Genomic DNA, 13009 nt, shown 5'->3' on the forward strand with positions numbered 1-13009 from the left:
AGAGAATGCAAAGCTGTCATCAACTTAAAGGGTGGCTTACTTTGAAGAATCTCAAATATAAAATATATTTTGATTTAACACATGATTCCATGTGTGTTTTCATGTCTTCACTATTCTACAATGTTTGAAAATAGTAAAAATAAAGAAAAACCTTACTTTTCCCTTCTTCCCCTACTGTTCTGTGGACTGGGGAAATGCATCAACAAGTCACATTAGGAGGCTGCAGGTTTTAAGGTGGAGATATGGTTCTTCTGTTGTAGTCATGCTGCCATGCAATAAAGAAATTGAATAATTTATCTGAGCAAACCAGAAACCTTTCAATATATACATTGACACAATACATAGGAAAATTCTGCTGGACTATGGTAGATGAAGAATCAATTCTCTTTTTAGACTGTTAAGAGTATTTACCTGGTCAATATGTTAGTGTATTATGTCTGTTTGTAACAGTGTGTTTTATGTGAAATCATTTTCAAATAATAACCGAAAGTGAGAGGTTGTAATCTGAATAAAGGGAAAAAGGCCATTCTTGAACACGGGGTGAGACATTCTTACTAATCTGCTAGAGAACCAGTTCGGAATGTAATAACTTTTGTATGACTGACGCCTTTAGTGAGGTCTAACCCTTTAATATGTAATCATTTCTGCCCTCCGAATTCAGTTTCATTTTGTCTGGCTTGCCGTTCCAAATAAAATGGAATATTTTTGCTCATGTAATTTATAAAACTAGGTTTTATAAAGGTGTAGGCAAGACCATGAGCAAATATGTAAACTGTGATATGACTAAAGAGTTAATCAGGGTGATGTTTCCTTTTCATGGTAGCAATATCTTTTTGCCAACTTTCTATTAAAATTGATTAGAGTGAGTTAATTTCTTTTGGGAAATGTATACCGAGTATGTCCACATCACCGTCAGACCATTTTATTGGTAAACTACACGGTAACGCAAAAGTTGTATTTTGTGATCCAATACGTAATATAGTACACGCATCAATTTGGTTTTAATCCAGAGGTTAGGAAAATGATCTAGATCGCCTATGAGGTTGTGCAGGGATCCATATTGTTGATTTAAAAGAACATGAGTCGTCAGGGTACAATGGCACCTTTTATTTTTAAGCCCTGGATTTCTAACCCTTTGATATTATTGTTAGATCTGATTTAAATAGTTAATATTTTGATGGCAATAATGGACAACCTTGTTTTACTTCTCTTGACAGTTAAACTTTCTGAGTAGCCATTATTTGCTATTTTACATCTGTTACTATACTTAACTTTAACCCATTTTATAAGAGATTCTCAAATTGAAATATTTCAGGCATTTATTTATAAACTCCAGTCAACTTTATCAAAAGCCTATTCAAAGTCAGCTATGAATACCAGGCCATATTTTTCAGTGTTGTTTCCAGTACTTGTCTTATATTGTCAACCATGTAAAAAATGCACAATGCATCACAATGTTTCCGTGGTAGCGGAGACTGCATACACGGTAAACGCTGCATATGTCGGCTCAGTCGAAAATTACCGCTATAGCGCTGAACTTCGGAGGTGGGATTGAATCGAGCCCTTGTGTTTCGCAACCAGTCTTACACCCACCTCCAGCCTACCACCCTTTTCTTTGACTCTCACTTATACTCCACCCACTGATCTGTCACTTTCGGCTCTGCCCACAGAGCTTTTATCCAACAGATCAACTGTGTGCTGCCCTCAGAACAGGATCCAATAAGGACAACTCCATTGAGCTGGTCATTTGTATTGGTCATATTGAGGAAAGTTAACTGGCACTCCACTCCATAGAATAGTCATAGAAATGAATTACTGACAGTTGGAATCATAAAAACTCAACTGGCAACAACAAAGCAGCCTTCACCCAGCTTTCTCACACTCAGTGTGTGTAACTAAATATCTACAAGTTGTCTTTAATGAACATAAAAAATAGGTGATTATCATTTCTGTATAATAGTTCTGTACAGCTGACATATAGTCCAAACATTACTGAAAAGTAACAATACCTTAAACGTCTGAAGTCATCTGTAACATCTTTCAATATAGGCTGAAAATATTGCATTCAAAAGCCCAGCCAACCCAATGTGCTCCACAGACAATGTTCTCCAAGAACTCTCTCATGGAGTTTACATTGACCCCATGCACAGGTTTTTTTGTTGCTCTTTTTAGGAATGATGTGGTTTCACAAATGGATTTTTTTTATTGCTCTAACAGATTAAGGAATAGATTCAATCAGATCAAGCGTTACCAGGCAACAACAGACTCCAGCATAGCGGATGTTTTGGCAGTGTTGGAGGTTGAACTGTGGAGACATTAGATCGGTGAGCTGCAGCTCTTGATCATTGTCATGAAGCCACACCTGTCCCAGTCATGTTAGAAGTTCAGAACAAGAAGGTGGGCAGTCAAATTGAAAAATCATAACAAAATAATGAGGATTTCTATAGTCCTAATCGAGGTGTAGATTACATCTCACATTCCAGTGATCAAACTTGTAAACAAGGCTACATGGGATTTCTGTTAATGTGACTCCGTGCAGCCAATGGCAATGTCCGCTTTAGGTATAAGGCCGGGAACCACTTGTGGATCTGACAGCTCTAGCGCAGTTCCACCTCCGACACCCCAAAAACAACCACTACGCAGATGTTGGCTAAAGCAGATCTGATTGAATCAATCCCTAGACTAATAACCTGAGACCCACTGTTCAATTGGAACACTGAAGACCGCTATCTGTCAGTAGTGACAAGTTACTTATATCAATCTCACACAGGCTTTCCCAGAACCCACTGCACCGTATCAGAAAGTGCAAATGTGCTCCTCACTCATCAAGAACTCAATCCACACGTATGATTGGAAGGGAAAAAGGGAAACAAAATACTTGCAAAGAATTCTGGCCTCCAAAGCTGCAACTGTAACTACCAACCCACAGAGGGAGAATATATAAATATCTATTAACCCCTCTGAACAGTTCTGTAACACCCCTTATACAGGGGTTAGGGTAACTACTTAACATCCTTTGCCACCCATCTCATGTGCAGTAAACAGACAACCACTGGCAGACGCTACAGCTAACGGAACAGCCTGGTGGCTCGTATCAGACGGCAGACCAGAGCGTGGTTAGCCTAGCGTAGCTCCCTGTGATGGAGACAGATGAGCCGGTTCAGCGGTCAGTTCTTGAAGGCTCCACAGCGGCTGGCTCGGCAGATGAACTCTTTGAGAAGGTTGCCTTCGATCTGCCAGAAGGCTGCAGTCTGGGTCACCTCCGTCAGGTGGTTCACACAGAACTTAAAGCAGAACTCCTCCAGGTCCTAGATACGCCACATGGTTAAACAGGAAATATGAAGTTAGCACTTGTCCAATAACAAACGCTCACTTTAGTTCTCCTTTGCTATGGTGTGCCCCAATGAACACAACCCTGGTAGAGTAGACTTGGTAGAAGTTGCTCCTAGCCACTGGTACAGGGTCAGATGTGTTAATCCGCCTAAAGGTTAAGATTGGGTGAAGGGTTACCTGTTGCTAGGTGTGGAAGCGGGACTGACCTCTGCGTCGTAGCGCACGGCAGCCGCGAGCAGAGAGAAGGCGTTCTCTATGGTGATGCCTCTCTTGATGATGTGCTGACAGAGACGCTTCAGGCGGTTCTCACAGTAGGATGTGGCCAGGTCCAGCAGACCTAACAACCATAGACAGTCTGGATCACTGTTGGCTTGGTTTGCATACATTGTTTGCTTAGTTATGTGTATATTGAATCTGCGTTGTTTCTGGACTTTTATAAATCAATGACCCTTGGTCTACAGATGAGGTACACCCCAATATGAGCTTGACTGGTAGCACTGTCACAGCCTTTAACCCGCCCCTATTGATGAATTGCCTTGTCAGTAAGGCATGGCTAGGTGGGGGACTGACCAATAGCATCCTCTGGGGGCAGGTCTATGTTGTCTGTGTAGAGGAACTCTAGGAAGGAGCGGTAGACGGGGTAGGTGAACTGGTCGATCTCTATCACCTCCTTCATGTCTTCATTCCAATGGGACTGGAACATGGACCTGAAGTGCTCACACCTAGCAGTGCAGAGGGGTAGAGAGGACAGCTGTTAGCGTCACTAAATATCCTCAATTTAAAGAGATAGTTCAGGATTATGGCAATCAGGCCTGTTATCTACTTCCCGAGAGTCACGAACTTGTGGATACCATTTAAGCATGCTAGCTGTACCCAAACACTTTGAGTCTTTGTGCCAAGTTAGTTAGCATTGGCACACGAATCTACCTCTAACTTCCCTCATACTGGACGCAAATACATAGAAATATTATCCACAAGTTCACCTGACTGAGGAAGTAGATAAGGGGCTTCATACCAAAATCCTGAACTATCCCTTTAAGTGTCTTTGAAAAGCACTAATGTAAAACCAGTGTTCTTTAATATTATTTTCATAATGCCACATTTCCTCATTCACTAGGAAAGAAACTTGCAATGGGTCTGGTAAAACAACTTGACTCAATAATACACCATTCAACTTCAAACTTTCCCAATAATCCAAAAAGGTATTTAGATTTGGAAAGCATTTATTGATGTTAGCTGGGTAATTTGATCTTGCTGTGTTAGAGCCCAGTGAGCAACCTGCCTGACCTGATCTTGAGCACAGCCTTGTGCACATGGATGTATTTGCCGTCCACGCTGAACTTGAGGTCGGCCGTCTCTGGGCTGTCAAACTCCTTCTTTAAAGACTGGGACACTGTCAGGAAGTCATCATGCTCTGGAGAGAACACACAATCACAATGAAAGTCATCACGCTCTGCCAAAAGGAGAGGATGTACTCAGTCACACACCCTTACCCATAGAGAGCAGCCTCCACATGACGGAAGGCGTGGCGAAGCAAGCAAAAACGTCATCAGTGCAGGAGAAGTGTGTGAGGAAGGGCAAGACGATGGACTGACCCCTACACTGGCCCCACATGTACACCTGGCCACTCTGAGTCTTAGCTGCTGAGGTGTGTGTGGAGTGGCATGCTGCAATCTCTACAATCCTGCTGGAGAGGAGGAGATCTGTATTCAGAGACTGCCTCATCTCTTTCTCAGCCATGATGTGTACTGTGTCTGCCTGTGTATATACACATTTCTCACCTCTCCTTCTCAGCCATGATCTGGACTGGGCTGAGTTGGTTGCTCTTGTTGCCTGTGCCCAGCTGGCCATAGGTGTTGGTCCCCCAGGCATACAGCAGCCCCTCGTCCGTTAGGGCCAAGGAGTGGGCATAGCCAGACACTATCTGAACGGGAAGAGAGGGGTTAATGTTAGTGGAGGTAGTGTGTGTGTGTGTGTGCGCTCACCTGTAGCACACAGAGACCCTGCAGGCCCACCAGGCGACAAGGTGTCAGCTGATTCCCGTTGTTGCCTAGCCCCAGTTGGCCGTTTCCGTTATAGCCCCAGCCGTACACCTGAGAGAAACAAACACACTCTCTTAGGTGTCCTGCAAAGTTGCTGCATACTTGTGAACCTACTAAGTTAAAGTACACCTGCTGATTGAATACAACAAATACTTAACATATTTCATATCAAACCCACGTTCAAACTGTGGTCACTCACCTCTCCATTCTCGACCACAGCCAGAGAGGAGGTTTGACCACAGGTGATGCTGACGACCACCTTGTTCTGCAGACAGTTGGACACTCTCCTGGGGGTGGGCTGGTTGGCCGTGGACCCTGACCCCACCTGGCCACAGTTATTGTAGCCCCAAGCATACACCTGGACAGGGAGGTCAGACAATCACATTTCACTGAATAACTTGATTTTCTTCAGGTTTAATAATATAGTGCAAAACACTATAGAACATCTAACAGCAATACAAGTCCAGCCCACTTCCCTGATAATACAAGAGGTTCATTCTAGAGTGGTGACAGTCACTGGACCAGTGACATAAAGCTGATTCAGTGAAAGAACAGAGGGTAACAATAGGGCCTTTATAACAGAGCTTAGATTTACCGGGTCACAGTAAGTTGGTTTAAACTAGGGCACGGTGGTAAGGGGGCTTAGAGCAGTGTTTCTCAATCCATGGTCTGTGGAATGTTGTTGGCCAGCCCCTCAGATGTTTCTGACAGACACAAGTGTTATTTTCAATATAAGCAGAACCCCACAGACCAACCCCCACACACACCCCTCTCCTTTATCCTTTCATCTTTTAACCTCTCCAGCATTAATAGGGATCATGGGGTGAGGAGTCACAAGCCACCTACCTCCCACTACCCCTCACTTTGCCTCTCCATCCTTCCTTCTCTCACCTCTCCAGTGTTGGTCAGGGCCAGGGAGTGATGTGAACCACAGGCCACTTCCGTCACCCTCTTGTTGAGCAGGCTGGCAGACACCAGCACAGGAGCGACCCCCTGGTTGGTGGTCCCGTTCCCCAGCTGACTGTAGCCATTGTGACCCCAGGCAAACAGCTCGCCCTCTGACACACAATGGAGGAATCGGTGAGTTAGAAACCCCAAATAGTGGTAGAAATACTTTGAACAGACATCTGGGATAGGGATTAGGGAATCATGTCAGCTCTATCGAAGACATTTCTATGTCCAACGTTCTGTGTCATCCTCTTGAACGTTGTATCCCTGTTATGTGCTGTAGTACCCTCAGTGGCCAGGAGGATGTGGGGTCCGCTGCCATAGCTGAGGCTGACCACTTTCCTCCCACTCAGAAAGTCCAGCTTCTTAGGTAGGATGGTGCTTTGGCTATCCCCTGTTCCCAGGCAGTTACTGCAGTTCAGCCCAAACACAAACACCTAAGGAAGAGAAAGAGAGATGGGTCACTGTTTGAAACAAGCAGACACCAGTCAGCATGTGCTGTGCAGAGTGCATGTGTATTCCAGAAGAGAGACCTAGGGGTCACTCCAGATAAAACACACGGACTACACCAATCATCTGACCACTTACGTCATCATTGTGGGTGATGTAGATGACCTCGTTGGCAGAGGTTCCAAACACGCAGGCCTGTCGTATGGACGAGAGCTCCTCGCCTTCCATCAGGCTAAACAGCGGCCATTTTGTCACATCCACCATAGTGCGCCTTGATCTCCGTTGCGACGTTGGAGGGGTGTGTCCCCGGCTACAGGGAGGAGCAGGTGCGTGGTCTTGGTGGGTGATGCTATCCCTGCTTTTCACACTGAATATTAGACAAGAGACATCGAGAGAACACACAGAGACAGACCGAGAGCTTACACAACCACCAGAGAACACACAACTCGAAGTCAGAGATCAAACACACACGCATTCACAATCATCAGAGCACATGTGGGCACAAACAGTCACACACACATACTGTATAACTCAGATACTCTGCAACCTCAGACCACCTTTCATTTCCATTAGTGTTTTGAGTTGGTGAAATTGAGCAGACAGAACAGAGAGAACAGACCATTGTCCTGGCCTATAATCTCTAAACGTTTCCAGATTATAATTTAATCTGTTCCCCACGGACCCGCAGAGTTTCACATTTTTATTCTGTCCCAGCACAAACCCGAGTAATTGCCAAGCACTATATGAATCCGGTGGGTTAGTGTTGGGGTGGAATAAATATGCGCAATCCGAGGAACAGGTTTGGAAACACTGACCTTACATGTGGTGGGTTCTATATCCAGTGAGCTGAGACATAGGTAAAAAAAACGTGATACTGTTTTAAAGCAGGCAGCTAGGCTGGGAATAGTTTCTCAGTTAGAGCTTTGCTTTAGGATCGATTGCAGACCCTTGATCTCACCAACTAGGGATTATTACCACACAAACATGTCAATCGAAAAAGATCAAGACTAGAGTCAATTTTCTGACTCTACACAAGCAAAACTGTCAACTAGCCAGTTTAGTATATCAGAAATGAGAGTAAATAATGTTAATGCTACAACCCGAAAACGCATTCACATTTTCTTGAGTCTATTGATGAAATTAGTAGCTAGTGGAACTAGCTAGCTAAACAACTTTAGCTGATTAGTTAGCCATCTAAAGTTACCTATACAGTGATCAGAGATTTCACACAGTGCCACACTCGCCTTAAATTACTGTGGACCTGGCTAGATACGTTATCTAGAAAGCAAGCCAACAAAACATTCTAGTTGTAGCTAAACTAGCTACTGCTAGTAAACGAGTATGCCAGCTGACAACAACGTGCATTCACTGACCTACAAGAGCGTTCCATAGTCAATAATGACAACTTTTCCGGGGAGGAAAACAAAATAGATAAAAATAAAAGTATGTTTAAAAGTGTAACACCACCAAGCCTACCTATGAGATGCGTTAGTTTGGTGCTATTACCAGTGGACGGGTAGCTAGCCTCCCGGTCACTGAAAGGCTTTCTCCTGCCGCCAGTACCACCTCCTCTCCGATACCGTTAGCTGCTCCCTCGGTTGTTGATGTTGGTGTGTCCGGAAGTGAGAGCCAATACGTCACGTGATCAACATTCAAACAAGAGAGGCCCAACTCGATGGGAAATCTGTCTCCCTCCAGCAGGTGGCGTTGTTTCGCCCAGTTGTTACGAGTGCGCTGATAGAAGTAGGACACGTGACATTACTGCAACTTTAAGAAAAAAAACACCTTTATCAGTCTCGAGATAGCTATGCATATTCATGACATGAGGCTAGTAGCATAGCATCTCTCAATTGAATACAAGCGGTTGACACCAACAACCCTCATGGAGAATTCAAAAAAGGATTATCCACCAACCTAAAGAAAAGACAAGAGGGAGCTAGATCGTGGACAATGACTCCCATTGTTGGGGCGGAGAGATGTATTTTGTCAATATACCTTAAATAAATAGGACAAAGGTCACTAGATGGCTGTCTGACCATAAAATAACCACCCCCAAAACATATGCTAAACATTTGCATTTCTCAACATAATCCTTTTATTTCAGGTTTTGCAAGAAGCTTGATCGCTCTCCTGATCCAGTTTTACTCTCAGTTAATCCTGGGGGTTATCAGGTGATTCAGTGGGTGTTTTCTTTTGTTTGCTCTAATCTACGTCAGAGCAGAGGTGAATTTAATCTTGACTCTGCCCTTCTGTCTATTTGTTTGATTAAACAAGCACGTTTCACTCCTCATGTTGTCCCATCCATCTCCCATTTCTTTAGTTGCTCTGAAATAAAAACTAACCCCACAAACAACTTATCAACTCATTGAATTATTTAAAATCGCACTTCAGCTGGTGCCACAGGTATAACCAGGTGAAGCTACTGCCATGGTTACCATTCCCAGTGATTGAAATCCCAGTCAGCTGGGTAGATCAGTCCAAGGGAGATAGAGCTGGTTAAGAAAGCTGCATGCAAACACATGAAAATAAGTAGATGTTATCTCCTTATTTGGTTGACTGTTCAGTGGCATTCAGCTATGCTTGTAGGACCATCCTTTTCAGCACAGAGGTGTAATGGCAAGCAACTGGATCACAAACCAACACTACGAAGAGGAATCAGGACCTTGCTGAAAACTGAATACATTTCAAGGCCTTGGATCCTTAACCGATCTGCTTCACTATTAAGGGAAAAGCTTGGATTGACTCCAACCATCAGAGATCTGCAGAAACCTCCATCCTTCATAAAAACCTCAATATCCTGTCTGTCGTGGGCCTGGCCCTGTGCAGACAGTCTCACATGCATACATCCAAAGTGGTTCTAGTGGGCCTGGACGGGGCAATGAAGTCCACCCCTCCACTGTCTTCAGAAGGTTGACCCCCCCCCATCATGGGCTTCAATGTTTGCTCGTTGGAGCTGGACTCTGGCCCGGAGCTTAGCGTGTGGGACATAGGGGGATATGCAAGCCCTGTGGAAAGACCACATGGAGGGCTGCGATGCCCTGGTGTTGGAGTAGACTGGGGGAGGCATTGGGGAGAGTGCTTGGGGACGAGAGGGAGGGGGGGTCTCCCTTGGTGTTGGTTAGTAAGATGGACCTCGCCGAGGCCATGGGGCTCCAGGAAGTGATGGATGGACTGGAGCAGTCCTGGGACATAGACTGGGAGGTGCAGATGCCCTGGGCTCACTGGCCACACTCAGAGACCGCTGAGGGGTAACACACACACACACGGATATGAAACACATTCACAAATACACAATGCAAACAGATCAATAGACAAGGCATGGGTGCACATACGGTTTGGGTTAAATGCGAAAGACATTTCAGTTGTGCAATTGACTAAGTATCCTCTTGCCCTTTCATACTCACACACACACACACACACACACACACACAGAACTAAAAGGGTAGGCACACAACCAATATGAGGATGTGAAGCTTTTCATAAGCATACTGTGTTCCTATGACTAGCTCCATGCCTCAATGTATCAGGCCAGTAGGTTATTTTAATATAGAACCCGTTGTGACATTCACGCTAAAGGAAACCGTTCAAATGGGACTCGAGAATTGTTTACAGAGAAGATTGGAATGAAATAGCTACTTATCAAAAGGACAAAAAGCCATTGGGATTATCCAGCCTTTCTTATGCTCATTGTAACAATTATACATTAAACTCATCTCACAGCAATGTCACTTGAGTGCCACTAATTTTGTATTATTGACAGAAGATGCAGTACCCCTCTACACCACAATGTGGTCTCATTAACCAGCAGGGTTGAGTTTGATCCAACTTCCAGGGAGAAACTATGATTTACACTGCCAGTCTGAAGGGACTGGTGACATACAACGACTTTAAAATAAAACCTTTAGTCGTACTTTCAGTAAAGCTTATGATTATTGATTGGCATTTTACGTCAGGTATATTTCTCTAGGTACCATGGACAGCAACTCAATCACATACATGCGAGCATACACAGTCACTTTGTCCCTTAATACGACACACTCTCCCCTTTTTCCCCCCCCAGACACACATGCCTTGATTTTAGTGTACAAATCAGAACACTTGCAGCAGTGAGGATCCAACGGCTAACAGGAAGTTTATTTTGGTTAGGATCAGTAATACAGAGACCATGTCCTGAGGGCGAGATGGGAGGAAGTGATATCATAATCCCCTTATTGGTTAGCAGAATGTGGCATTGATGGGTTTGTTTGTGGTGAATGTAGGTATGGGTGGATATGTCATAATGGGTTACAATGATCAGCCCATAGAATTAGGAAATAGAATATTATTAATAGGATCTCTATGGCTCAGCCAATAAAATAGGAGTAGAACAATTACTACAGCAGAGAGCAGCATTGACTAATCCCGTGGCAGACTCCAGTAATTAGGGAGACGTCACACACACCAATTTCAGATGCGCCAACAGCTTCTAGCATTTAGTTTTTTTTCATAATACATCTGAGAAAAAAAACTTGTTTGTTTCGTAGAAATGAAAAACAAAAAAAGGCACAATGTCAATGAATTTCAACTCATTCTCGTCTTTAATATGCACAAGAGTTGAAAGTATCAGTGAGCCACCTTAAAGAGAAGAATTCAATCAAAAATTTATAAAAAAGATATAAACATTGGAGGCCAAAACGCAGTCTGTTGCTATTTCTCTCTATTCTCTTATTTAAAACAACTTTTCTCCGGCAAGTAAAAATCTTGCAAGTAACATAAGCTTGTATGGTTTTCCGATACAAGACAAAGAAATTGTAATTCTTTAAAGTGGCTCGGTCCGGCTAGGCGGATAGTTCATGACTGTACACCCCCCCCCCCCCCCTAAGGTTTTGTTCATTAGCAATAAACTAGTCCCTTTCCCACCCCTTCCCCTAATCCAAACCCACTCCTGCCTCCCCCTACCCACTGTCTAGCAGTAGTTAGCAGCCTAATGGCCCATTCAAACATACAGCTGCAAAAGAGTATTATGCCTTGTGGTGGCAGAGTAGCAACTTATTTGACCATCTACAGTAGTGACCAGATGACTGGACCTACTTTTCGTGGGTGAGACTTCACCTAGAAATGCCCCATTGCTACTGCTGCCAGGCTTCCATTGAAAATAACGACTTCCCTGCTTTTGCTGTGCACCGTTTGAACAGGTCATAAACAGAGGAAAACAAGTCCAGACCAGAGACCTAGGTCCTGGAGACCAACTGGGACGGCTCTGGGATGGGAAAATGACAGTCAGTCCCTGCAGATAGACAAGCAGGTTCATCAGCATGTCATCACAATACATATGAATGTTAAAAAATAAAAGACTAAACAAAAATCAAAAAAACTGAACACCCCGTCCGTCTGTCTTTGATCGTACGTAGGTTATCGTTCTGCAGTGTGAGTCCAGTTCCAACAATGACTTGTCAGCTGCAGCAGCTTTGTACAGGCATTATGGAAATATATATCTGTATATTCTCAAGAGACTCGTTTAAGAGATACACATTGCATTTTGTACAATTATTCAGGTTGTTGATGACGTGACCAAAAAAAAAGTAAAGTTCTGTAAAGTACAGAGCTCGTGTTCTATCCTCAGTCCCGTCTTCAGTATCCGTCTCTTTCCGCAGGAAGAGAAAAAAACTACCTCTCAGACGTGTGCATAAGACGAAATGATAAAAGTAAAAACGGCAAATCTGGAAGCTCCACAGCCTGGACCAGAACAAACCAAGTAGATTTTTTCAATTTCAACATAAAGTACATTTTTAAAAGAATGGGAGAATTTAAAAAGAGAAACCCCCCCCCAAAAAATTTGCCAAATGGTCCGTGCAAGCCGGAATCCGTGGGACGTCAATACCCCCCATTGAAGTAGACATTTAAAATGGGTAAGGGTTATGTTTAAGATTAGGGTTAAGGGTAGGGACGTCCCAAGGATCCCAGATAGCACTGAGCATTTCCAAATATAGGTTTGTTTGAGTTTGACTGTTCTGGTGTTGAAGAATTCAGGTGATATTCACCTGTCAACTACTTTGTTGGATATCCCAACAGAGACATCACTACCCGCCCTTCCACAGGACGTGACATCACTTGTGCAGCAGGATTTAATGTCCTCTGGGGAACAGGGCTACAGTAGCGATATTCCGTCACAATACCCGGAGGTATTTTCCTCCAACTTCGGGTTGCTTTTTTATTTTGCTCTCCCCTGAATTAGAGCAAAATTGCAAAACAATTGT

The 13009-nt window shown here is 43.8% G+C and overlaps 1 protein-coding gene across 5 annotated transcripts; it reads right to left on the reverse strand.

The window, feature by feature from the left end:
* Nucleotides 1-1734: 1734 nt before the first annotated feature.
* On the reverse strand, nt 1735-8407 carry LOC106582015 (RCC1 and BTB domain-containing protein 1). Of its 5 annotated transcripts, none has more exons than XM_014164652.2 (12): nt 8250-8407; nt 6912-7140; nt 6610-6760; nt 6267-6433; nt 5575-5733; nt 5319-5426; nt 5115-5257; nt 4827-5020; nt 4621-4747; nt 3904-4055; nt 3540-3670; nt 1735-3308 (listed from the first exon to the last, which is right to left on the reverse strand). In XM_014164652.2, the coding sequence occupies exons 2-12, from the start codon at nt 7035-7037 to the stop codon at nt 3168-3170; spliced, it is 1599 nt and encodes a 532-aa protein (XP_014020127.2). In that variant the 5' UTR covers nt 7038-7140; nt 8250-8407; the 3' UTR covers nt 1735-3167. The 5 variants fall into 5 exon arrangements, with proteins under 5 accessions (XP_014020127.2, XP_045560560.1, XP_045560559.1 ...); XM_045704604.1 differs by having other exon boundaries at nt 4827-5017; nt 8147-8396; XM_045704603.1 differs by having other exon boundaries at nt 8147-8396.
* Between the last annotated feature and the right edge of the window lie 4602 nt (nt 8408-13009).

This window comes from Salmo salar, chromosome ssa21 (genome assembly GCF_905237065.1).
Source record: "Salmo salar chromosome ssa21, Ssal_v3.1, whole genome shotgun sequence".
NCBI classification, from domain to species: Eukaryota; Metazoa; Chordata; class Actinopteri; order Salmoniformes; family Salmonidae; genus Salmo; species Salmo salar.